Genomic DNA, 27,289 nt, shown 5'->3' on the forward strand with positions numbered 1-27,289 from the left:
CACAAATTGAACAGACATACACAAACCCCAAAACCAGCACCACTGCTACGCGAGATCTGTCATCTCGGCGCAGCATAATCGATGTAAACAATAAGTAATAAAAGTAAGTCTAAAACGAACCGTCGCGGAGTTCAGTTCGCGTCACAGAAAAGCGGCAATTTTACTTGAACCAAGTCCGAAATACTAAGTCGCGGGTGTGATTAGTGGGAGAGAACATGCAGAGGAGTTAGTGTGAAGGAAGAAGGCATGCAAGGAGCGGAATAAAGGAAAAGGAGTGAGGAAGTTCATGCAAGAAGAAGGTTCTGGAGGAAATGAAGTTTGGGGACACAGGCCGTCGGTGATCCGGGACGGCCGAAACTTGTGTCCAGTGCGTGGACACTCTCATTTGAAGCAATGTGGCAACCGGGCATTTCGCATCTGGCGCGACTCTCGCACGTAAACAAAAGGACCCGGCATTTTGAGGTTATGCAAAAAATCACCCTTTTTTGTATCTACAAAAATCTTTTTCTTTGCATAACTTTTTAAATACTTTACTAAACAAAATAAAATTTAATAGGGTCTTAGGGGACCCCAAAACGAACAGAATAAGGCGAATCCGGCCAAAATCGGTTCAGTCAGTTCTGAGATAATCGTGTGGAAAAAAATCGTGTCTACACACATCCCCACAGACATTTGTTCAGAATTTGATTCTGAGTCGATAGGTATACGTGAAGGTATATCTAGGAGGTGTATTTAAGAAGTTCATTTTTCGAGTGATTTTATAGCCTTGCCTCAGTGAGGTGAGGAAGGCAAAAATCAAAAAACCTGCGAAAGTCAGTACTTTTCTCTAGAGAAAAAAACTGATAAACGATGAAACAAATTTGCCTCACATTTTTCTTGACATGCTGTTTTGGGAATATTGGACATTTCAAAGATTCATGATTGAAGATTATCATGAGTTGCCAATCATTACAACCAACGTTGCCAGATTTTTTTGGGGAGATCTGTATTTTCTTGAAAATAAATCTGTATTTTATCTGTTCATGTCGAATTCGAAGCCATAGAAGACATTTTAAAATTTTCAACAGCATATTTAAGCTTTTTAATCATATTAAAGCATTATTTAATTACTAAATTGTTGAAACTTTCAAATATAACAATTTAAAAAAAAATATATCTGTATATACAGAAATTTTAGGATTTTTGGGATCGAAAAATCTGTAAAATACAGATTTTTCTGTATATCTGGCATGGCTGATTACAACCAAAATATCGTTGGAGATGCGGGGCATCGATCCCCGTACCTCTCACATGCTAAGCGAGCGCTCTACCATCTGAGCTACATCCCCTTCATTAAAGCCAATGTTCTAGGTAATGTTTCAAGGATCTTTTTTACCGACAGCAGATCTACCTAACGAATAATCCAATTGGCTTATGCTGGATTCGAACCCCTGAAAAAAACCCCTGAAGATAAGGTTGACAGTTGACAACTTATCTTGCACTTAACTATAGTCATAATCAATTCGACAGAAAGCATCTTTGCAACTTCAAGAATTAGTTTAGAAAGTTGATGAGAAACGCCTTTAGCTAGGCAAACAATTCGGTAACGTTGAAATGAACACTGAAAGAAATCGGTTCATACATGGACCTCAAATTCTTGTTAGACTTCCAATGAAATAAACGAACCGAAGAAGTTTCCCTAAAAAGACACATCAAATCAAAAATGTACCAAAATTATCAAACAACAAAGCGCCTTAGCTCGTTAGCAGTAATTATGGCTTCCATAGTGCTACACAGTGTACGGATGGGCTGAATCAGCAACAGTGCCGCTTATACCGGGGTGCAAATTGAATCGCCTAGTTTCTGCTATACCATTTTGAGCTAGACGAAGTATGTTTCTCTTGTTAGAATTGGAAGAAGAAATGCCCATAATTAGCTAATGGACTTGGTCGCCCCAGGGCTGATGAGGGGTAATGATGGAATTCCGAACGGGAATTTTTGCAAAGAAGTGAGAAAGTTAAGAGACAGAACCCAATCAGATTCTAATGTGAGCCATAATCTGTCCAGTTCAACCTGACTGTATAAGGGGCACGTAATTGATGACAATAGAGTTATCTACGTGCGCATGTATTGCGTGTACGTACACGAAAAAAAGTGAGGTTAAATTTTGTACCGACCAGCAAATCAAATGGTGTGCTAGTGTGCGTGAGAGCGGGCTTAGATAACTCTATTGGTTCACGACTACACTGGAGCAGTGCATGTTGACAAGCTTGGCAGAATTTGACTGAAACTGATAGATCTATGTTTCTGTGCCCTTTTGTACCTTATGCCTGCAGGAATGCTGTTATGATTGTACAAAAGAGCACGCATGCATCGATATATTGACAGAATTTGACAGGTATTGACAGAATTTGACAGATATGGACAGAATTTGACAGATGTTGACAGAATTGAACAGTGTAGAACGAAACTTCTTCAATCACCATCACTTTTCACCCAAAACTGCTCACTTTCTCAACGCGGCACCACACTCAACTGACACAAATTTTGTTTACTGTGCCGCGGTTTCTTCCCACTCGTTCCTTCGTGTTTGACCGTCCAAACAAACTCACACCACTCAGAGCGTCTCTCGTCATGCACTCCGTTGAAACAAAAACACTGACCACCTCGCATGTGTGTGTGCGTCCTCTTTGAACATCTTTGAACACCTTCGCCAACGGTGGTGGTGACCTGTTCGTTCGAGTCAGTCTGTCAGACTCTATAACACACCTTCGCGTTGTTTACACTACACACGCACGCACTGTTGTTGTACCGCGCGCGTTGGTGGTGGTGGTGCTGGCTACTTTGATCGGTCCCGACGACGGCGACCCAGAGTGGTGAATGAAGTCAGTTTAGTTAACGAACTTCGCGGAGCGTCATTTTCCAGTCGCGCGGCTTGCTTGGATGAGTTATTCGTGATTTTTTTTTTGTTTGAAGGGTGAGTGTTTTTGGGTGGTTTTGTGGTGAAAAGTGACGGAAGTGATAGAGTGTTGCGGTTTTTGTGAGTTTTATGTGATTTGAGATGTTGGATGTTCAAAGAATCGTCGGCAAATGGAGAGGGTACCACACCCAACGCTGCTGCAATTCGGTTCAAGAAGGCAGACGGTCTGTGGAATGTAGTCCAAAGTGACGTGTTGAACCGGTTTTATTTGACAGTTTAAGTATTCAAAGCCTGCTGAGATTGTTGATAAAAGAAGCCAAATTTGATAAAATTCCAAAAATAGGCCAACCACGCTTATCCACTTGACTCAATTAACAGGAGTCACTCCCTTATTTCTTTCATGTTACAATGTACGTGATCTTAGTCACTTGAGCTTGTATTTTGACGAGCGATTCCCACGAGTTTTGGTATGCGGCTTAAGCTAAGAACAAGATTGTCCGTTCGACGCAGTGGTGAACGCAGAACGCTGTGCCAGTTCGATTTTTCCATCAGCTGTCAGTCGAACAATCTAAGGGGGTTGCTTTGTTCAATGGTCGATGACTGGCAGGCTATGATGACAGGCGCAAAATTTTGCGTTTGCGTCCAGGTCTGACGGACAATCTTGTTCTTACCTTTAGTGTGTGCGTAACAGAATCAGATTGGATAAACTTGGAGCGCACCAATACTGACATATCAATAGTCTGCGAGAGCTGTCACTTGCATTCCAGTGATGTGGTGTTGACATTTGGAACGAAATGCAACGATGAAAAGTATAACTTTCACCCCAAATTTGCAGGTGGCTCAATGGTCTAGGGGTATGATTCTCGCTTTGGGTGCGAGAGGTCCCGGGTTCAAATCCCGGTTGAGCCCAAATACTTTTTATTGTTATTCACGATTTTCCGCTTATGTTGATTCATTGCCGCTGCCATGCATTCCAAAGAAGGAACTTTCTTCAACGGATTAGAATATTAAATCGAAATAACCAACTCTGGAACCCAAACCGGAGTGGATGGATGCGATAAACGTGCCTGGAATTAAATGCTGCGGTTTTGAGTGAAAATCGTCCCATCATGGTTGAGGAGGATGTCAATCTGGGACGAGAATGAGAGAAGGGGGGAGATTATTTTGCATGCATGAGCAGTTGAACGACGAGGCGTAAACAAACCATTTTCCCCCAGAGACTGAGAGGGATGTGGAAATTTTCTGTCGAATTGACACGACATTTAGAATAGGGAGGGAGTTTGTTTTGCTGAATTTCCCTTAAAATTTTGCACTCGTAGCTGAAGCCCCGTAGACATTCACGAGTTTACCCGGGCGATGATTCGATCGTTCATTTCTATTAGATGTTGATTTAGGAGCGAAAATTTCGGGCACGTGCTATGTTGTTTGCTTTGGATTTGGTAGCAATTTCGTTAAATTATCGCTGTCTGGTGGGATTTTAGCAACTTTGTCTTAAGTGCCCGGCTAGCTCAGTCGGTAGAGCATGAGACTCTTAATCTCAGGGTCGTGGGTTCGAGCCCCACGTTGGGCGGCAATCTTTTTGTGGTAGGGATCTACCATCGGTAATCTTTACTGTAATATCAAATAGATGTGATATACACTTTGGCCAATATAAATTTATATTCAAGAAGGGGATGTAGCTCAGATGGTAGAGCGCTCGCTTAGCATGTGAGAGGTACGGGGATCGATGCCCCGCATCTCCATAATCTTTTTTGTAAGAAGTTTTATTGCTGCCCTAGCTGAAAAGTCGTGAAAAAGTAATTCCACAAAAAGAAGTCAAAATTTAGTTTTGGAGATGCGGGGCACCGATCCCCGTACCTCTCACATGCTAAGCGAGCGCTCTACCATCTGAGCTACATCCCCTTCATGAGCTCAGTCCAATTCAGACAATCTATATCATATCTATCTGATGTTACAGTGAAGAATATCGATGGTAGATCCCTACCACAAAAAGATCGCCGCCCAACGTGGGGCTCGAACCCACGACCCTGAGATTAAGAGTCTCATGCTCTACCGACTGAGCTAGCCGGGCACCGTTTTACCAACGATTTTCCTAAAATTACACGGAATTCAACGAAACCCAAAAAAAAAACTTCTGATTTTAATTAAATTTCGCAACATCTGTCTCATCGCACCAATCCAGTGACGCTTATCCGCGTGAATAATTAATTGATTCTGGCCACAAAGTACACAATTGCAGATTTAATCGGACAGGTCCTGGAGGTGCATCGAAGAGATTCACAACCGCCGGATGTCGCAGCAGCACTGTGTGACAACAAATTGGCCAATTTCCGAGCCTGACCGCAAATAGAGCCCCCCTCCCCTCCCTGCCCGGATTAGGAGCCCCCTCCCCATCGAGGCCGCCAATGGTGTACCATGTCAACGATAGATGAGCGCACGGCCTATCTCGACAATCCGTACTTCAAAGGGCACATCTACGGGAACTTTAACCCGTTCTACGCGACCATCGCCGTCTGCACCGCGCTCGGCGTGTTCATCTTTCTGCTGAACGTCATCTGCTGCTGCTGCTCGCGGCACCGCGGCTACTGGAAGGACCGACACACGGGTAAGAGAGATTTGGTGGCTGGGTTAAAGTGAATTGAGTAATCTGTTGAATGGGTGCTAATTACTGGTAGTCTAGTTGGAAAGAATGTTGTAGAATTTATGAAAACTGTTCTTACAAGAAATGTTGCCGTTTCAGGTAAATAGATTTATTTTTAAGATCGTGAAAAGTGTAAAAAATCTTATTTGAATTAAAAGTGTGTGCCCTTTCACTTTACCAAGAAACGCCAATAAGGTCACTCGAACAATAATCTTAGACCACCCTTAAGGCTCTGAAAAGTATTCCCTTTTCAGCCTATTTCTATTGTCAGCCTATCAGCACTTTGATCATGAATTACAGCTTTCATAAAGTGTTTTTGAATGTTCCAAAGTAATAAATAGCTTAAATAAAAGTGAACAAGCAACTCTCCACTGTTGACACATCTGAAAATGTTGATTTAATAGCGGAAAACGGCAAAAGTGATGAGAATTAGTCGAACGGCTTAGTCTCTGTGTCTGTGTCTGTGCAACCAACCAAACGGGACCACGCGGTCGCTTCTTACAAATTGAGTTGTTTCCATGTATTTTTAGATCTACATTCTATACATGCAAATAACTCGCATAGGCATTTGGAAGGTGTTAGCTCTGCCGAGCTTCGGTGACCCATTTCTACGCTGGCTAGCCAAGCGCGAGGTACTTCAGCTTTCTCGACAAGCCCCGCCCTGAAGAACGTTTGGACCAATTGGATCCAAACGTTATTTAGAACTTCCGAACCCTTGTCAAATGGACAAGGACCCAGCGCGTATATAGTTGATAGTAACAGTATTCCTAATTCCAATCATAGCTCACCAAGTCGCGATGGCCTAGTGGTTAGCATTTTTGCTTACCAATCCAAAGGACGGGGGTTCGAACCCCGACTCGAGCGACTTTGATTTTTCGTTCATGTTCAGAGTTTCAAGATTTATATTTCCTCTACTTTCTCGTTGGGAGCAGATGGGAATCGAACCCAGGACCATTTGCTTACAAAGCGAACACCGTGACCAGTCAGCCACGGCCGCTCCCATAGAATTAGTCGAACGGCTTAGTGTGATTAAAATGGGTATATTTCCCCTATTTTGGAACAATTTTTGTTTTTGAAAAACATTAAATCTATTGCTTCAGAAAATGGTTTTTCCTCGTGTTGTTTGTAGAACAGCAATTTCTTTTTACTTTTTACTCGACCCTCTAGATTTCAATGAAACTTTGTAGGCATGTTGTCCTAAGCTCATATAAGCCATTCTAGCGTATATGGAGCCAGTTTCACTCGGGAATGATATTTTAGACGGGTGCATGCTTTCAAAATAGCTTTGTATTTCGTTATTTAAATATTGCCGTTGCAGCGTATTAAAAAGTGATCTAAGACAAACTTGTAGGCAATTTGACGGGCTTTCTGAAAATTCACTGAGAAAAATAAACGCCACTTCTATCATATTTTTTTTTTAGTTTAAAAGTCAAATTTCAAGTGAGCGCACGTTTTCGTTTTGTTTAAATTGTTTATGGAAATAGTCGAAGATGTTACAAAAAAGCTCATGGAAAATGCAGGATAGAGCAACTTTTCTAAAAAACAATAATCATTTAATAAAACTGATTTTTTTTTCTCAAAAAACCATCAAAATTTTCTAAAACAGATCTCGGAATTCGATTCCCAAAAAAAAAGAAGTACAGTCCAGAATCGATTATCCGAAGGCCTCGGAAAACTTTCACTTCATGAATCAAGTAATTATTTTTTTTTTTGCTGTCTAATTTTTGATTGGTGAGCATTATTATTGCGCGTATTCCCGAAAAAGACACGCGGCATACCAGTCTCGAAACGACGCGCCGCACTTTTGGCAAATGCGCGCTGTCAAATCCTGCGCGGCAAATCTGCGCGTTTTGGTTTTGTTGATCTTCTTCTTTGAATTGTATGGCATTGTTGCCGGGTATGTTTTGTATTTAACCAAAAATGCAGAAAATTGCTGGCAACAGTGTCTGCGGCACATTCTGAAATGCCGCGTGGCGTGTACCTTTGAGAGAAACGGACAATGGTATGACCCCCAAACTACGGTGAAGTGATTTAGAATTTTTTTCAATCCAAGATGGCGGCCAATATGGCGGTGACGAAATATTGAAAAAATGCATTTCATTATTTAATAGGCAGTCAACTATTCAAATTTGACTAAAATGGGATCGCAGAACTCGAATTTGACGTTTAAAACAAAAAAAATGTCCCATACAAACCTTCGGATAATCGAACTTTGGATAATCAAAACTTCGGATAATCGAGGCTTCAGATAATCGAGATTGGACTGTGTTAGGGTTGGGTCATATTTTTGTGGGGTTTGACCATTTCTATATGACAGACATCATTTTTTCTGGTCTGGTTAATATTTTTACGTTTTTATTTTTACCAGATTTGGGTGCTCTCCCCATTCAAGCCTTCGGACTCCCAGGTTCGGGCAGAAACTTGCAATAGAGACCACAAAAGACCTGGGTTGTTAAAGTGGGTGGTTTGATTTTTTTGATGGAATATTTTTGCCGGAAGGCTCGTAAAATTTCCCATAAAAGTTGCCTCTGAACGCTTGTAAACTTAACTTTTGACCAGGTCTTAAAAATGATTTTTTCCTATTTTATATTGAAGGCCAATCACACCAAAAAATAATCGTGTAATATTCTGTTAAATTGATGCACATAACTGGAGCGTCATTTCTGATGCAATATTACATCAGATTTGAAAATTACATGAACCTATCTGGGCAATTTTTGGACATTGAATTTTACAAGATTCGAATATACGTTGATGTAATTTTCAAATTGATGTAATTTTGGCTGGGGGAAATTGTGATTTTTAGGTTAGAAATTAATACAGCTTTGTTCGTTTTTATTCTTTTTTGTCTTTCACTTTCACTTTATTTAGCATAATTATGTTGTAACACTTGACAAAACGTGCACTTTTGCTATCGGTTTGAGACCCGGAAAATCCGAAACACTCACGGAACTTCGTATGGTTGGGGTTTTCTTCTTTGTGTGTTTGATGGTCTTATATTCCGTTCCGTTTCCGTCGCCGGAGCCGGTTAGCTTGGAGGTTGGACATCCGCTGACATCATCTGAGTTCTAGATGTCACTTGCGGCTGTTTCCGCCGGGGTTATCCTGCAGCTGCAGTTCAATCTAAGCAGTGGCAGCGGGAACACAATCTAAAATAGCCACAATTTGTCAGCGCATAGGTCACCGCAGACGTCGTTTGCTTTTTCTTCCTGCTGTGTGGCCTTCTGGCGGCATAGATTCCATCATTCCGTTGCGGGCGTTGGTCAGTTTGATTGCTGATGCGGGTGAAAAGGATTCCTGGACCAGTTCCGTAGCACGAGCAACCATCAGTTTTGATTTCTCCTTCGGGGAAACTTTGTTGCAAAATACGTAGCTGGAAAAATAAACAATCTTTATTATTAAACTGCGGTAGTTAAATTTTACTTTTGAGGCTTTCTTTCACTCACCTTAGTTGTTTTTGTTGAGAAATCCTCGTATTTTCAGAGGAATCTGTCTTAGGATTTTTTTCTGCTTTGCAAAACAACAAGATGGCCGACAACTGACACATCAGTTGCACCGTCAAGAGAGTGTAGTAAAATCAACTTAAAATTGGGTTTGGTTAGATGTAAAATTAGGTCTTACAACACGCTCCAGTTATGTGCATCAAACTAGACGTAAAATCAAGTCAAGCATCGATGAAATTTAAACGAAACCTGATTTAATTTTCATTTTCATGTTTTGGTTGAAGATTTGCAGCTTTGTAGCAAATCAAACAGAATTTTACATCTGGTTTTCGATTACGTCCATTAATTTTACATTAGATTTTGAATTACGTTATCTGTAATAATCATATTTTTTTAGTGTGAACATATGATTTTTTTTATGATTAATAGATCAACGGAAAATAGAGCAAATCTAGGCACAAAGTTTTATGGTTAAAATTTGTCAAAAATCTTAAAAAGGCTGTATTTTGGAAACATTCAATTTGATTACAAAATTCAAAATGCATTTGAAAGGCCTTGAAAAATGCAACAAAATGCGGGGTGAAGCATTCCAATTGGTAAGATCTAAATGGAGTTATTTGCATTTTAGTGAAAATATAGCACAATTTTCAAACTCCAATAAAAAAGTGTTTCATCCAAATATCAACTCAATTCGACCTGCAGCTTAAAGGGGACATCTAAGACTACCATATGAGGCTGAGAACGCGTTTAACATATTGAATAGACACTTTCTCTTTTAGTATTTTTTTTTTGGTTGTAAATTTTTGTCGATAATTTTATCATATTCGTGCTCCTGAGACAAATTCACAATAGAAACATGCATACAAAATTTTATTTTCATCCATATTAATCCTTAAAAAAATAAATTAAAAAAAAATCTTCGAATCTCATTTCTCGGTTGAGTTTTCTTTTTCTTGTTTATTCGACCGTTTCAATAAATTTTTAGGTTAGGTTTTTGTGCCTTACCCAATAAATCTACCCCTAGATTCCTTGAAAAAGGCCCAAAACGGGTCGAAACGTCGGATGAAGAGAACATACAAGTGTTTTGATTCCCCAAACAGACCGAAAGCCAAACCTAACCTAAAAACATTTATATTTAGTTTGAGATACTTGAAGGACGTGTAGATAAACAATCTCAAGCATTTTTGATATTGGTTTTTCGTAAGTAGGTCGAATACCGATGCAAAAAGGACTTTGTTTACCAATGGCTCTTACAGTTTTTCGAAAACTATTGCGAGATTCATTGAAAATCAAGATCGTTTCCAAGGATACTAGATGTCACCAGGAAAAGATAACTTCTCATTTTTTTTAACTTTATTATTTTAAAGGCTTTAAATAAAAATTTGTTTGCATATTTGTGTTATTAAATTGTCTCAGAAATATGAATATGATAAAATTATCATCGGAAAATTTGATCTTAATGATCCCCCGAGCAAGAATTCACAACAAAAAAAAAAAAAAAAAAATACTAAACAGCAATTCCATTTGAAAAGAGCCTAAACCGAAAAAAAAGTTCTCCAATCGGGCTCAAATTTTTTTTGGGGGTTCCTTGGCCAAAAAAATTAGACCCGTATTTTTTTGTTTGGCCATTAGGGTGACCTACATCTTGTTAGGGTGGTTCGAAAAATGGCAATTTTCGTCATTTTTCGCAAAAATCACTTTTTTCGAAAAATCATATCTCCGCGTCATTTCATCCGATTTTAGCTGTCTTAGACGCAAAAGAAAAGTGATGAGTTTGGTTATTTAAGAAAAATAGTAAGAAGTTCCAAAAATCTAGCTTAACTATTGAAAAAGTCGTATGAAAACTTAAAATGGCGTTTTGACCGTGTCTGGACCAAAGAGCCTATGTCTAAAAATATTTTTATCGGATTCCTCGGAAAATTTTACATGACATATCAAAAACTTGGCGATGTCGAACCGTACGTTTCCAAGATATGATTTTTTGAAAATAAAAACTGAGTTTTTCGACGCGCTACGCGCAAAAATAGGAAAATGACGAAATCGGCAAAAAATCAACTTTTTTCACTAAAACTGCGGTAACTTAAAAATTTCAGCGATGACCTATACATATCTGGGTACCAAAAGTTGCGTCATTCAATTACGAAAATTTTCCTGTTTTTGCGCGCGGCGCGTCAAAAAACGTAGTTTTTATTTTCAAAAAATCATATCTCGGAAACGTACGGTTCGACATTTTTTATATGTTATGTGAATTTTCCTAAGGAATCCGATAAAAATATTTTCAGACATAGGCTCTTTGGTCCAGACACGGACAAAACGCCATTTTAAGTTTTCATGCGACTTTTTCAATAGTTAAGCTAGATTTTTGGAACTTCTTACTATTTTTCTCAAATAGCCAAACTCATCACTTTTCTTTTGCGTCTAAGACAGCTAAAATCGGATGAAATGGCGCGGAGATATGATTTTTCGAAAAAAGTGATTTTGCGAAAAATGACGAAAATTGCTATTTTTCGAACCACTCTAGCACGACGTACATCACCCTAATGGCCAAACAAAAAAATACTGGTCTAATTACTTTGGCCAAGGAACCCCCAAAAAAAAATTTGAGCCCGATCGGAGAACTTTTTTTTCGGTTTAGGCTCTTTTCAAATGGAATTGTTGAAAAGAGAAAGTGTCTATTTAATATGTTAAACTGCCTTACCCAAAGCGTTCTCAGCCTCAGATGGTAGTCCAAATTGAATTTTGCCTAAGGGATTATCCATAAACCACGTGGACACTTTTTTGTGCATCTGTTACCCCCCCCCCCCCCTTCGTGGACAATTGTTCATACAAAAAAAAAACACTTTTTGTATGGATCGAGGACAATCGCCATACCCCCTAAAGTGTCCACGTGGTTTATGGATGGTCCCTAAGTAACAACATTTTTAAGATTTTTGACAAATTTTAACCATAAAACTTTGTGTCCTGATTTGTCCCACTTCCCGTTGACTTAGAGTGCTCATATTTTGGTCAGATGCTAGTTTTATATGTGCAAACAACTCCTGAAAATGACAGGCAGATTGTTAAGGTCCAAACGATGTCCCATATAGAGGGATATGTCCTGTTCGTGGACTCGCTCGTAAAGTGTTGGTAACATACGATTTCAATTGGCACAATGGGTTGCATTAAATGCAAACTTAGCCCTGGAAGTCAATTTGTTTAGTTTTTTGTTTGGACGATTAAATTGAATAGACACGCTTTTGATAAAATTAAGTCAGTTCTTAAAAAAAAAAACAATTAAACACCTTATACCTAAATAATTTCCAATTTTCACTTTTCAGGAAACCGTTGGCTAGTATCAATCTGGTCCGTGACACCGCACAAAAATCCACCGTTGGACCTCACCGAACTGAAGGACGTTCGATCCTTCCAGCCAGTAAATGTAAGTAAAATATTCCAACTGCACTGAATTACAGTAAATCCAATCGTGAAGCAGCGTTAAATTTCCACGCTTATCTAGACGCTTATACCCCCACTTCTAATTCTAACGCCACATTACTGCAAAATTTATGTTGGTCAGCATCATTGCTAAACATTACGATTTTCACGGGGTTGCTCTCTGTCAGCAAAAATATCCATAAAATTTCCACCGAAATGTACTCCATCATCCCACGAGATGGAACGAATGTGGGTGTATTTTGTATGTTTTGGGGGCATAAATTTGATTTCTCTCGAGATTGCTTTCGGGCCCGTTGTCCCGGTGAAATTATTTGATTCGCCCGTCCATTGGACGTTATTCAAAGCTGTTTTAAATCATAAACCACGCACGGTGTGTGTGTGTACGAGAGTTAGTCATTGGAAAACATTCAACCCCCTCACACCAAAGATTTCGCGATAATGCCGCAGTGGACCAGCTTGACTGGGGGTGTTTGGTTCGTTTTCATCATAAACACACAGACAAACAGACGTAAATCATTGAACAAATTTAACGAAAATCCATCAATCACAAAAAAAATGGAAAAAGGTTAGCTAGTAGCTCGATCTGGTGGCCAATACTAGCATTAAGCATCACTGTATATGAGAATTGGTTAGTGTGTGAGTGAACGCGGCCACTCTTGTTGTAGTGAGAGGAGGGAGATTTGTTTACTAACATTTACATTTGTTTACCAACATGTGAGAAGAATGCAAGAAGTTCAAATTCTTAACTCACGCAGACGGTCCACGTCCGCGTCCGATTGCGGCCATGCACTAGGTAAATCTTGCCGAGGAAACATTCGTGTAGGCTGCAGAGGTTGATGGAAAGATGCATGGCTTTCTACCTAAGGTACTCGCGATTGAGTGTGTAGTAGTGCGGTTGTCAAAATCGATATCTCTGACTCTCTCACTCCACTGACACTGACTTTGTTTATGTTTTGGTTTTCCGGGCACGGTCCATTGTTCGTTTGTTATTGTTTTGGTTTTAGTGGCACGGAGTCATGCACTCACACTAATGCAAAGCAAGATCGCGAGTACCTATGATATACAGCCTTGGGAAAGATGCACCAGTTTGAGGGTGGTTTGGGTATTACTGCGCTGTTTGTGAACAATGCCCACAAATCGGCCATGAGTTTAAATAATAAATTTCTTGGCGTGAGGTTAAGCTACCTTCTCGGCAAGCAATTTAGGAGGGCAAACGCTGTTTAGTAGACTCGTGCTCGAAGTCGGCCGGGTCGCGCAATTGCCATCGCTGGACACCGGTTCATCCATGAGGGACGGATTTGAGGGCCACGACGGAGTCAACATTCTCGAGGTCGGCCGGGTTGTCAATACCGAGTTGCTGAAATTGTGGTAAGCGCAATCGCCATCGCTGGACACAGCATCATTCATGACGGCCGGATTTGAGGACCACGACGGAGTTAAGATTATCACGGTCTCTTGCGTGCTCGAAGTCGGCCGGGCCGCGCAATTGCCATCGCTGGATACCGCGTCATTCACGAAGGCCGGATTTGAGGACCACGACGGAGTAAAGATTCTCGCGGTCTCTTGCGTCCTCGAAGTCGGCCGGGTCGCGCAACTGCCATCGCTGGACACCGCGTCATTCACGAAGGCCGGATTTGAGAACCACGACGGAGTCAAGATTCTCGCGGTCTCTTGCGTGCTCGAGGTTGGCGAGGCGATTCCGGTGGACACTGCATTGCCTAACCCATTCACCTGGTCAAGTTGGGGTACACCATCAATAATGCAGACCAAATTCAGTTTCTAATTGCATTCATTCAAGATCTAGTTGAAATTTACCAACGCCGACGGATGAAATAACAAAATCAGCTGAATGGGACGGCGTCTCGTTGTTGGAATTGCCTAAGAATCTTCCGATGTTCGGAACACCGGAATCGTTACTCGTAGCTTCCGGCATTTCTTCGTCCAGTGGCTCGTGTCGGTCTAGCAGTAGACTTCCGCAGTTCGCATCCGGCATATCTTCATCCTGTAGCTCGTGTTTTGTGATAAAACTTTCAAACCAATCCGGCGTCTCTTCTTCTAACGGTTCGGCCGGGAAGGATTGAGGATTATCTAAATGCTCAACAGACCATTCAGCGGAATCCACACCCGGAGGCGGGTCCGTATCCAAAAATTCCACCGATCAATCTTCTCCAAACTGGTCCATCCTCACACTCAAGTAGCAGCAGAAAAAAAAACAAAACTTTTGGCGCGCTACCTGAAACTTTTGGCGCGCTAGCTTAAACGTCATTTGAAAGTGTGCCTTGATTGCAGCGCCATCCTATTCTGGTGGATAATCCGAGAACTAAGTTTAAATTCATATCAGCCGTTATATTCCTGATTGATGGAATTAAAAAGAGATTTACGTCTGTTTGTCTGTGATAAACATATGCTCAGTCATGGTATGCTTTGATTCATAAATGTACGAATTTCCTCCTTTCTATGACATGTTTAGACATTTGGGTCATTTATTTTGTTTGCAATTGTAGCTTCTTTTTTTATCGTAAGAATAAATATATAAAAGTTCTAAGAAGGATTTAAATAAGATGATAATAAAGTTTCTTTTCCGAATATGATGGATGCCCGTCAGTAAATGTTTAACTTTCAGTTGAATGTTGAAACAATATTTTTTTTTGTTAGAAAATATTGCGTCAAATTTCATGTGTTTGTAATCTCCGTTCATACTCCTACTCAGGCCACTGCAAATAAAGCAATGACTGCTGATACTGATTGCAGAGCATTCTGACCAAGTGCTCTCCATTCCAACAATCAAGCGATGCGGACGGATGAAAGCGAACTTATTACGAATATTTCATGATGATGGTTCAAGCTTCACCCTGGCTCCCACGTGGTCCTCCACATATTCGCCCACAATTTCGAACGCCGGGGACAGAATGCAAATATTGTCCGTTCTCCGTGTGTGCTTTCCGGTTCCGTCGGAACGCAACCTGCGTAAATCCCATGCAGACACAGAAGTGCAATTATTGGTTTTCGTCGGGGTGAGGGTTGTGGTTCTTGGAATATTGGTCCCCCTGGATCATGAATTGAATTCAGAGGGATTAACCCTGATTAAATATGATTTCGACTAGTGGTGGGCAAAACCGCTCATTTCTGTGAGCCGCTCATTTTCGTTCGCTCATTTAAATGAGCGGCTCTTTTGAACGGCTCATCCGCTCATTTCGCTCAAAGTCAGAAAATAGACTGGAATGAACTGAAGCATCTGCTCAAGATATTTAGATTTTTTTTTCAAACGACCAATGGAGTGTCCATGAGTGTCACACTTCGTATGATTTTTGTTGATTGATATTTCAAAAATATATGTTTTCATCGCACTTATTCAAAACAGATTGGAGATCGTCCATAAAACATAGAAAATCGTCGATTTGCTTTATCCTTTTTTTGGAAAACATTTCAAATATAAACATTGATCTCTGAAATCAACAAATATTGAAAACTTTTTTCATAGAGAGGTAAACAAACTTGAGTTTTCTTCAGAAGTGAATATTTTCAACCAAATTATTGCTTTCAATTGTTAAAAGTAACGAAAGTAAGCTGAATTATCGTTTTGATAATTATTTTCCCATATTTTGTGAAACAAAAGATTTAATTTGTTGTTCAGTAACAGGCATATTTGAGGTAGCGTTTTGCTGCACTTGATAAAATAGTCTCGAAATGCAGTTTTTGTTTAATAAGAACAACTTTTATTCATGACAGCAAATGAATGATCAAAACATTCGTCAAAAAGAAGATCTGAAAAAATGCCTTAAGAAAACTATTGATCAATTACCACAAAAGAGTACCAAGTTTGTGTGATGTGCTGTGGTAAATTACATTTAAAATCATAAACGGTTCAATACATGGATTAAACCCGCAAACTAGCATGTTCGAATGCGTGTAACAACTTTGAGAAATCTATCGATATTTTCATAATGAGATCATGCAACATCTGGCGACAATCAGCTGATTCAAAATCACAGGCGCCCCGACAGGCTAGCAACAAGCATAAAGTGCGCCATGATGTTGGAAGTTGGAACATGAGGCGACCGGTGAGAACCTAGTTTCCCTCTTTCTCCACAGCACCGTCACCACCAGCGCGTGGAAGAACGAACCGAACGAGAGCGAATGAGCGAGAGCGAAATAACGAAAGAGTGAGCGAAAACGAGGCCGTTCGACGACGTCGACGACGGCGCGAGCGACGCTAATCAAGCGCTCCGTTGAACGGAGTCCGTTCGTTCTTTCCGTTCATTCGCTCTCGCTCATTCGCTCTCGTTCGGTTCGTTCTTCGACTCGCTCTTTGATTTGACGGTTCTTTGAAAAGAACCGGTTCACAAAATGAACCGCCGCTCATTTTTTCTGAGCGGTCGCTCATTCGTTCTTTAGCTTGAGCCGGTTCATAAGAACGGTTCGCTCAAAAAAGCCCATCTCTAATTTCGACGAATGATTAATTTAAAAGGATGGTTGAGTTCTAGTTTAATTTTGGTTGGTATGAAGTTCGATTATCCGAAGGTTACTTAGGGACTTCGGGTAATCGAATCATGATATTTTTTTTCTCACTTTAACTTAAAATTCGAACTGTTTGATTCCATTTTAGTCAAATTTGAGTGGTTGATTGTCTTTTTATTGAAAAGACCATTTTCACAATTTGTCTTCACTGCCATTTTGGCCGCCATCTTGATTTAAGAATTTCTAAATCTCTTTAGAGCATTATTGGGATCATATTTGACCTCAACAACCTAAATAAGACAACAACACAAACAAACCTTGATTCGATAGCCCAATTAGATTTTTTGAGGCCTTTGGATAATCGAGTTGGAACTGTATGAGAAAATCATAATAATAAACATTTAATAAATAACGTAAACTCACTGGTACATCAAAACAATATCCTAAAAATTCCCACGAAAACCCGCGAGCCCTTCCCGGAAGAGTGCCAAAATTGATTGCCAAGCGATAATTTCTATCCTCTGTCGGGATGCGACCGCAATTTGCGTGCGTTTGACTGAGGATCCGACCAAAACAGGATGTGTTTTGACAAAATTCCACCCCCGGCTGGTGGTGGCCTTTCGTGATGGTGATGGCGGCGGCGGTAGCAGCCGCGAGGTCAACAAAATTGATCTGTCCATCAGCCATTAAAAATGTATCATTTTGGGCGGAGGAAGAGCGAAACTGCGTGGGTTGTCTGGGTTTTGGAATCAATGTGGGAGAATTTCTGGAGTTTTTTTTTTAAAGGTCCAATAAACCAAATTTTCAGTTTATGCTTTTTGGGTGTTTTTTAATACCCCTGGCTCAAGGCGGTTTCAAAAACACCCAAAACGCAAAAACTGGAAAGGAGAATGGGCAAATTTGTATGAGAGCTGGTCCAAGGATGTACACGAACGGGACCAACTTTTTTCGAAAGATCTCGCCGAGACATGAAAAAAGTCTTCCGGACCAACTCTCTAAACCCCGGGGTTCAAAAGTTACATGTTGTTGAAGTTTGAGCATTTTGGGTAAAAATGTACAAAAAATCTTATTTTTGCTAATTCTAAAATCATTTATAAAATCTCCATTTTATTATGGATTTTGCTCATCTTGACTTCATTCGACGCGTATCAGCAAAAACTATGAGTTCTAATATGTCTTAGCATGATTGAAACATGATTTCTCTTGTTTTTATACGTTTGAACCTTTTGTACAAGAGGCATCCCATAGAAAAAAGTCGAAACTTCAAGGTATTGAAACCGGATCCTACCCAGACTGCTTCAGTGAGTATGGAAGGCTTCAGTGCAATGTTGTAACAACTTATTGGGATGGTCTGAGTCATCCGAGAACTTCTTGGAGTTAAGACCGGCGAGTCTATCGCCGTAACAAGCAAGATGTCGGCGGTTTTGACCACTGATCATACCCTCATGGCTTCAGTGAGTATGGTAGACTACTATGCTGATGTGTTGGAGTGTCCTGGGTTCTCCTAGGACTCCCTGGAGTTAAGATCTGTGGGTATACTACCGTAACGAGCAAAATGTCGACCGGTTTTGACAACGGAACATACCCGCATAGCTTCAGTGAGTGTGGTAGACTGCTTTGCTAATATGTTAGGATGTCCTGGGTTATCCAAGGACTCCTGGAGTTATGATCTGTGGAGCTACAGCCGTAACAACCAAGAGGTCGACGGTTTTTGACCCCGGAACATACCCGCATAGCTTCAGTCAGTATGGTAGACTGGTTTCTTAATGTGTTGAGATGTCTTTGGTCATCCTAGGACTCCCTGGAGTTAAGATATTTGGGTCACTGTAACAACTCTTGCACAAACGGTTCAAACGGATAAAAACAAGTGAAATCATGTTTCAATCATGCTAAGATATATCAGAATTCATAGTTTTTGCTGATACGCGTCGAATGAAGCCAAGAAAATCGAAATCCATAATGAAACAGAGATTTTATAAATGATTTTAGAAATAGCAAAAATCCGATTTTTTGTATATTTTTACTCAAAATGCACAAACTTTAACAGCATGTAACTTTTGAACCCCGGGGTTTAGAGAGTTGGTCCAGAAGACTTTTTTTCATGTCTCGGCGAGATCTTTCGAAAAAAGTTGGTCCCGTTCGTGTACATCCTTGGACCAAATTCGCCCATTCTCCTTTGGTTTATTGGACCTTTTAAAAAAATCCAGATTTGAACACTTTGTTTCAATGAATTCAGAGGACTTTAATATGTTTTGAACTTTGCTATTGTGGATTAAGCTCGTAGCTGGATTTTCTGGCATCTTCTCACGGTCATTGGAAACGGTCGTGGATAGACCTAGGGGTTCCCAGTTGGAGTGAAAAAATTCAATTTGTAGAAAAAATTATGGATTAAAATTCTGCTTTTTTATCACTTCTCCGACATCAGGAATAATTGTTTGAACATGCTCGCAATTTTTTTATTGGGTCGGAAAAATATTATTTTTCTTGAAAAAACTTTCATTTTTAATCACATGATCACCCCTAATTCTGGCTCGATGCCGCCATCATGCGACCGCGTGCTCCGTTTGTTTGTCAACAAAGCTGCAGCTGGATGGTGAGACGAAGTAATGGGAGAAGCGATTTTGACATTTTTATGCCCGCATCTGGCCCGCCGCCTATTTCGTCGGTCGTTGAGTCGCCGGTCGTTTCCAGCGACCGAGTCCAGCTAGGAACTGATCGTACAATATAAACAAGGTGAAAAAAAAACATCTGAATATGCGTAGTAGGCCGGCTCAAACTTGGCTGAATTGTATGGGTGTACTGTAGGGTGCCCAGAAAAAATTACCCCCTGCTCCACAAGCGGAAAACGGTTTTTTGGGTTATTTTAAGCATCTGTGTAAATTTTGAGCGACATTGGATGAGATTAACCCATTGATACCCGAGCCTAAAGTTGGTGAAAAAAAAATGTTTTCGTACAAAAATGACTTTTTTCAATCGCTAATAACTTTTCAGGATCGGGTTTTACAGTTTTGGTATGTTCTACAAAGTTGTAGAGCATTAAATTTTCAAAAAGAATCTCACTTTTGGGAATATTTGTATGGAAGAAACGCACAGTGTAGACCAAACCGTAAGAAACTTGGGATCTCCATACTTTTTTTTCGATTTTTCCCATACAAACTTCCCCTCCGAGTATCAATTGGTAAATGATGACCGATTTTGCTCATATTTGGCCCAGAGTCCTAAAATAGGACAAGGAACAATATTCAGCAAGTGGAGCGAGGTTTTGAAAAAAAGTCCCATATTCTGGGCACTTTAATGGACAGCTGCCAAATTTACAGTTGTATGGGTGAACCAATGACACAAAATGGCTTTTTTGGTCATTGGGAAGACTAGCATTTGAAATAGGCGTAATATTCAATGTTTGGCCCTTTTAAAATGTTAGTCTTAATTTAAAAAATTTCATTTTTTTTCCGGAAAATTTCACGAATGTTTTATGTTTTAACATTGAAAATCGGACCTTTAGTTGCTGAGATATCGACATTAGAAAATGGTGGGTTGTTTGGGTGAGACTTAGAAAACTTCAATTTTCCTGTTTCTTTTTCTTAAAGCGGTTCTATCTCAGCAAGCCGAGGTCCAATCTTCAATGTCTCGTAGACAATTTTATAGCAAATTTTTCTGAACTTAAAACAAAATATTTTTAGAAATGGTCACTCATGGTCACTATTTTTAAAAATCGAAAAACTGCAAATATTTCGCTAAAATCAAACTTTTCTTGAAAACAGAGCCATTTATCAAAAAATCCGTTGAGTATTTTTCGATTGAAAATTCCATTTTACATTTAAAAAATACGTTAAATTTGTTTTTGCATGATATTTTGATTTTTTTTTCCAAAAATCACTATTTTTTCAAAAATTCATAACTCAGCGACAGATTTTTTGATCATGTTTCTCTATGGCTCAGGAGGATTTTTACCCCCTAAACCATGTAAAAAAATCTCGAAAATAAAAAAAAATACGTATTTTGGGCAATTGAAATCCAGTGAAAAAAAAAAAAAATGATTGAAAAATCTGCAATTTTTTTTCCGTGTACCTATTTTTTCTCAATAGTCCTCAACAATTCCTACAACTTTGCCGAAGACACCAAATTGATCAAAAAATCACTCAAAAGTTACAGCTGTTTAAATATTTACGTACCATTTTCGTATGGACAGCAGCCAAAATTGTTTGGAGACTTGTATGTGTGAACCAATGACACAAAATAGCTTATTTGGTCATAGAGAAGGCCCCCACGAAGTTTGAGCCAAATAAAAAAATCAAATAAAATCCATTTCTGGTTTTGGTAGAGAATTGCTCATGAATTCAATTTTCTCATAATTCATGTACTTCCAATCTTAATTATTTAATAAAATAGATTTTTGCTCAACTAACAATACCCTTATACAACGTTCCATTTTTTCCTTCCAGCCCGACATCGAGCGTCCGGTAGAGTACACCGTCTCGCACCACCGTCCTCAACAACAGTACTACCCCCAGCCACCGTACGGATCTAGTGGTGGCCGCAGCGGAGGTTATCCGGAGGAGTACGTCGAGCTTCACAAGCGCGAAAGTGACATCTAGAAGCTAAACCGGAGTTTTCCAAAAAATGGCCTTCATTGTGCTGTATCCGGCCGTGGCCATGCTCGCCATGTTGATCGTGCTGGTCATCATCTTGATTCTGAGGTGTGGCGGCCGGGTCGGTTTGCGCCACCATGCCCTGCCGGACGATCAGGACATGCGGGACCAAACCTACGACCAGAAGGTTAGCTATGCTTGAAGGGGAGATTTTTATGGTTTGTTTTTGTACAAGATTTTTTTTTATATAAATATTTTTACAAGAAGAGGACGACGGATTCAAAGCCAAATGTCTTAAAATTTAGTAACTTCTTCTCACTTAGTTTGTAGCAGATTCGTATCTTTTCCAACTCAACTTTTAACACATTCCAAACACAGTCCCTCGACAAGCTCTTCGTACTAAGAAATGAACTGCAGACAGCCTCAAAAGCACACAAAAAAAACTCATCGCGATAATCTCGAAGGGTTCGCCCAAACCGGATGTTTCCCGCCATCCTCCGCAATCAAAGAGTCTCAATCAGTTTCTCTTCTCTCATCAATTTCAGTCCTTTTTTTCGTTTTACCCTCGTCTTGTCCACAGATTTTTAAGAGAGCCACAAAAAAGTAACCTCCTCAACCTTCTGCTTTTGCCAGAGACTAAATCGAAATTAGGAAGCAAAGAGTAGGAAAAAGTTTGTTACTTCATTTCCGGCTGGGCAAACAGCTTCCTTTTCCCTTCCCAAAAAAAAAACCTCAATCTAATACTAAATTTAAGAGATCTTTTAATCGAAACTGATTCCATCCAATGTTCAGTACTTGCTTTTCGAGTACGCGTAAAAGAAATGCACTGTTAGGTAAAATCTTTCTCTCAAAAGCGAACATTTATTTTACTAGAGTTAAGATCGAATTATAGTCGTAAAAGATTCCGTCCTAGCAATAAAAGTCATTCCAACAATCGTCAATAAAAATCAGTGTTGTAATTCATAGTTGGCAATTTGCCACCTCTTCCCTATCATATTTTTAATTACCGAATCCTCCTCGTTAACTTTTGAATTCGTGAAAAATAAAGCAGATAGCACAGCGGCGCCCTCTTACTAATGGGAGGTGCGCAAATTTTAATTATTTTTAAAAAACAATATATAGATTACACACACACTCACTACTATAAAGCAGAGGAATTCGTTAATTTTTGACCGAATGAAAATCACATCAACCTGCATAAGTTATAAGCGAATAAAAATTTAAATGCAATGTACACACAAACCGTCGGAATGATAAATAAAATGCAATAACCTTAATGAGTGCGTTTCGTTTTAATGATTTGTTTGCGCTTCGAAACGACGTTTGAATTGGTCCCAGCCCAACAGCCCAATTGTGGCCCGGAAGTCATAAAAAACAAGGCGTCAATTGAACTGACCCTAGCGATGACATGCAATAAAAATCAATTTAAATGGTGTCAGGTGTGCTGTGTTGTTTCAACTATGATGAATGACATAAACGATGACATAAACAATGACATAAACGGGAAAGGTAAGTTAAAATGGCATCAAACATTTCGTCGCCATCGTGCTAACTTGTCGTACGTGCATTTTGGGCCAAATTGAGTTAAAAACGCCATTTTGTGCAGCGACCATTGTTTCGATTTTTTGAAATAAAAAAACAGATTTTTTCAAAAAATCAAAACTCGGTCAATGATTTTTTGCCCGTTCTGGAAATTTCTGAAAAGTTGGAATTTGATGTACCCTAAAACATATCAGAAAATAAAAAAATAAAAATAGCGATTTTTTGCAAATCAAGTTATAGTGACAAAAAGTGGAATTAAAAATCACCAAATTTTGTTTTACCGTGTATCATTTCTGCCTTCCTCTCCTTACTGAGGAAAGGCTATAAAATCACTCGAAATACGAAATTCTTAATTTGACCTCCTAGACCCACATTCATGTATACAATATACATATCGACTCAGAATCAAATTCTGAGCAAATGTCTGTGTGGGTGGTGGGATGTTGATCAAAAAATTTGCACTGGATTATTTCTGCACTGGCTGAACCGATTTGGACCATTTTAGTCTCATTTGATCCGTCTTGGGGTCCCATAAGTCGCTATTGAAAGTTATAACGTTTAGTTCAGTACTTCAAAAGTTATGCTAAAAACGATTTTAACGAAAGTCCGGAAGATTGTAAAGAGGGTGGTTTTTGTAAGAAACCTCGTCATGTTACACATTTGTAGAAAGGTATTCATAAGACCTTTCTTACAAGTTCAAAAGATTGAAGATCTGATGACCCTATCAAAAGTTATAAGCACTTAATAGTTATTTATGAACTTTTTAGAGGCCGGATCTAATAAATTTCGATGAAAACGTTGTCCGGATCTATCATGCGACTTGTCGTTGGATAGGTAATCAAAAGACCAATCCAACGAGTTCAATAGATTGCAAATCTGACAACCCTATCAAAAGTTATAAGCACTTAAGTGTTATTTATGAACTTTTTAGAGGCCGGATCTCACATATTTTGATGAGAACGTTGTCCGGATCTAAATGTGAGGAAGGCACCAACTCCCTTAGGGTGGATTAAGTAACGTTTTTCAGTGTAGTCCTTATCCATACCTACAACTTTGCCGACGACACCAAATCGATCAAAAAATTCCTTCAAAAAAAATTTTTTTTAATGTTCATATACCGTAAACCGGGGTGACATTGATAGGATTTCAATTTGTTTTTGGAATATTTTCCAACAGGTAAGGTTTTTCTCAAGATTATTATTTTTAAAACATGTACTGGGGTAGGCCACACAAAGTCCATGCACTATTTTGGAAAAAAAGTTGTTTCAATAGTGTTTAGAAAAAGAGTTGGGTAATTCTCTACCAACTCACACGCAATCGGGAAAAGTTGCCCCGACCCCTCTTCGATTTTCGTGAAACTTTGTCCTAAGGGGTAACTTTTGTCCTTGATCACGAAACCGAGGTCCGTTTTTTGATATCTCGTGACGGAGGGGCGGTACGACCCCTTCCATTTTTGAACATGCGATAAAAGAGGTGTTTTTCAACAATTTGCAGCCTGAAACGGTGATGAGATAGAAATTTGGAGTCAAAGGGACTTTTATGTAAAATTAGACGCCCGATTTGATGGCGTACTCAGAATTCTGAATAAACGTATTTTTTATCGAAAAAAAAACACTAAAAAAGTTTTAAAAATTCTCCCATTTTCCGTTACTCGACTGTAAAAAAAAAAAATTGGAACATGTCATTTTATGGGAAATTTAATGTACTTTTCGAATCTACATTGTCCCAGAAGGGTCTTTTTTTCATTTAGAACAAAATTTTTCATTTTAAAGTTTCGTGTTTTTTTCTAACTTTGCAAGGTTATTTTTTAGAGTGTAACAATTAGAGTGTAAACAAGTTGTAGAGCAGACAATTACAAAAATTTTGATATATAGACATAAGGGGTTTGCTTATAAACATCACGAGTTATCGCGATTTTACGAAAAAAAAGTTTTGAAAAAGTTACTTTTTGCGTTTCTCTTTGTTTCGTCGTCCGTGTCTGTCGCGGGTTGACCATGAATGGCCATGATCGATGACGACCAACTTTTTCAAAACTTTTTTTCGTAAAATCGCGATAACTCGTGATGTTTATAAGCAAACCCCTTATGTCTGTATATTAAAATTTTTGTAATTGTCTGCTCTACAACTTTGTAGAACATTGTTACACTCTAAAAAATAACCTTGCAAAGTTAGAAAAAACACGAAATTTTAAAATGAAACATTTTGTTCTAAATGAAAAAATGACCCTTCTGGGACAATGTAGATTCGAAAAGTACATTAAATTTCCCATAAAATGACATGTTCCAAAATTTTTTACAGTCGAGTAACGGAAAATGGGAGAATTTTTAAAACTTTTTTAGTGTTTTTTTCGATGAAAAATACGTTTATTCGGAATTCTGAGTACGCCATCAAATCGGGCGTCTAATTTTACACAAAAGTCCCTTTGACATCAAATTTCTATCTCATCACCGTTTCAGGCTGCAAATTATTGAAAAACATCTTTTTTCACATGTTCAAAATGGAAGGTCGTACCGCCCTCCGTCACGAGATATCAAAAACGGACCTCGGATTCGTGATCAGGGACAAAAGTTACCCCTTAGGACAAAGTTTCACGAAAATCGAAGAGGGGTCGGGGCAACTGCTGTGTGAGTTGGCGGAGAATTACCCAGTTACGTTAAAAATTCTTAGTTTAAATTCCGGGGTGACTTTGATAGTCATAGTTTTTCTTGTTGAAATCATATTTAAGATGTTCAAACTTTATTTGTACGTTAGATGTACCATCACTAAAGTAGCTGATATATTTTTAAGAAAAAAATCAATGTTTATGATTAGTTAACTAAGTTTATAAGCTTTGTAACAAAATATACATAAATTTTAGGTAAAATTGTTAAAAAGTCGGAATTTTGTCTATAATTTGTTAAAACTAGTTTTGTTTATAAAATTATCGATTTATATTGCATTTTATACTGAATTCGAAGCACGAATCACATGTTTTCTCATTTTGTATAAAATTTGTTCTACTGAAAATGCCTATAAATCTGGAGATTTTTTTTAAATAATTTTTCAAAAACACATATTATTTGTTATTTACAAACTTATTTAACTTTCTTCTAGTGGAAAATTTTTCAAAGAATCCGAGAATCCATTCCGCTTTCCGATTCAAAATCATGTTCATTGAGAAAATTATGACACTTTGAGAAGCTTAAAATAATGACTTTCATCAACATTTTCTTAACTATGGTAAACTAACTTTTTAAACTTTTAAAAATTTTATGAAAAGTTCTTTTTGATGTACTTTGAACACTTCTCTGCAACGGTCAGTATGATTCTAAAGCATTCCGTACGTATTTTAATTGTACTCTTTATTTTGCGGAAAAATTGCAAACCTATCAAAGTCACCCCGTTTTACGGTATCTTTTTTTATGGACAGCTGCCAAATTTAAACGGAAAATTATATTGACAGACTAATGATGGAAAATGGCTTCTTTGGGAATACCGAAGACATCAGAAATGTTTCAGTCGGATTAAAAAATACAAAAATTAAAATTTAAAAATGACCGGTTTCGTAGAGAACTGATCATTAGATAAAAGTGTGACTGTCATGCCATGGCACATTTTTATGATGTTGGTACCTGTTGACGTTGGGGGAGGGTTGGATTTGCCGTTTTTTTAGCGAACAAGAAACATTGCTCATTTTAGTGATCTTAATTTAATTAATTAATTTTTAAACATTAGTAATTTGGCTAAACTAGATATAATTTTACTCACGAAATAGGTTTCCTAACCCAACTTCATTCACAACTTAGAGCAGCAATTTGTTGCGTTGCGGAAACTGTAACAAGTAATTTTTAATTTTTCCTCCTTCGGTTTACACCCACCAACTTACTCATGAATTCTTTTCACTGACTTTTCTACAATTCAAACGCACTATCCTGATTGGACATCTCAGAATAAGTCTGCTTTAACTGAGATTAAACCGAATATCAAATTACTCGCCTACTAATCTTGTGCGTTAACTCTTCTTATTCGCTATCGCTCACCTAGATATAGACCGCACACCATCGCCTAACCCTTCGCTAAGATCTTCGAGTTCGTAAGCACATCGGCAATTTCCGCGGCAACAGTACCACTGCCCTATTTTGATATTTCAGGGCTGCAGCATTCGTAACGCCATCTTCGCTTGAAAATCTGGATACAACCAGTGAGAGTATCATAGAGTTTGCGGAGTGAGAATGAGTCAAACTGATTTTTTAAGGATTTTCTTAAGTAAACTTTGCTAAAAAAAACTCGTTTCTAGAACAAA

At 38.9% G+C, this 27,289-nt stretch overlaps 3 protein-coding genes and 5 non-coding genes across 9 annotated transcripts; 6 read left to right on the top strand and 2 right to left on the bottom strand.

Annotated features, from left to right (window-relative positions):
- Positions 1–1,255: 1,255 nt before the first annotated feature.
- Positions 1,256–1,328, bottom strand: Trnaa-agc. Its single transcript has one exon. It is a non-coding gene; the product is annotated as a tRNA-Ala (tRNA).
- Positions 1,329–2,738: 1,410 nt separating this feature from the next.
- LOC6038829 lies at positions 2,739–21,490 on the top strand. 2 transcript variants are annotated; one of them, XM_038263345.1, is made up of 5 exons: positions 2,739–2,956; positions 5,126–5,256; positions 5,287–5,504; positions 12,301–12,401; positions 21,319–21,490. In XM_038263345.1, the coding sequence occupies exons 3-5, from the start codon at positions 5,315–5,317 to the stop codon at positions 21,469–21,471; spliced, it is 444 nt and encodes a 147-aa protein (XP_038119273.1). In that variant the 5' UTR covers positions 2,739–2,956; positions 5,126–5,256; positions 5,287–5,314; the 3' UTR covers positions 21,472–21,490. The 2 variants fall into 2 exon arrangements, with proteins under 2 accessions (XP_038119273.1, XP_038119274.1); XM_038263346.1 differs by having other exon boundaries at positions 2,740–2,956; positions 5,126–5,248; positions 5,279–5,504.
- Positions 3,737–3,808, top strand: Trnap-ugg. The gene has a single exon. It is a non-coding gene; the product is annotated as a tRNA-Pro (tRNA).
- Trnak-cuu lies at positions 4,397–4,469 on the top strand. The gene has a single exon. It is a non-coding gene; the product is annotated as a tRNA-Lys (tRNA).
- Trnaa-agc lies at positions 4,569–4,641 on the top strand. The gene has a single exon. It is a non-coding gene; the product is annotated as a tRNA-Ala (tRNA).
- Positions 4,898–4,970, bottom strand: Trnak-cuu. Its single transcript has one exon. It is a non-coding gene; the product is annotated as a tRNA-Lys (tRNA).
- Positions 13,648–14,631, top strand: LOC119769770. Its single transcript, XM_038263347.1, has 2 exons — positions 13,648–14,163; positions 14,217–14,631. Exons 1-2 carry the CDS (start codon positions 13,824–13,826, stop codon positions 14,252–14,254), a joined length of 378 nt encoding a protein of 125 aa, XP_038119275.1. The 5' UTR covers positions 13,648–13,823; the 3' UTR covers positions 14,255–14,631.
- Positions 21,491–21,494: 4 nt separating the features above from the next.
- On the top strand, positions 21,495–22,742 carry LOC119769771. Its single transcript, XM_038263348.1, has one exon. It carries the CDS (start codon positions 21,497–21,499, stop codon positions 21,665–21,667), a length of 171 nt encoding a protein of 56 aa, XP_038119276.1. The 5' UTR covers positions 21,495–21,496; the 3' UTR covers positions 21,668–22,742.
- Positions 22,743–27,289: the final 4,547 nt, after the last annotated feature.

Source organism: Culex quinquefasciatus, chromosome 3, assembly GCF_015732765.1.
Source record: "Culex quinquefasciatus strain JHB chromosome 3, VPISU_Cqui_1.0_pri_paternal, whole genome shotgun sequence".
In the NCBI taxonomy this organism is placed as follows: Eukaryota; Metazoa; Arthropoda; class Insecta; order Diptera; family Culicidae; genus Culex; species Culex quinquefasciatus.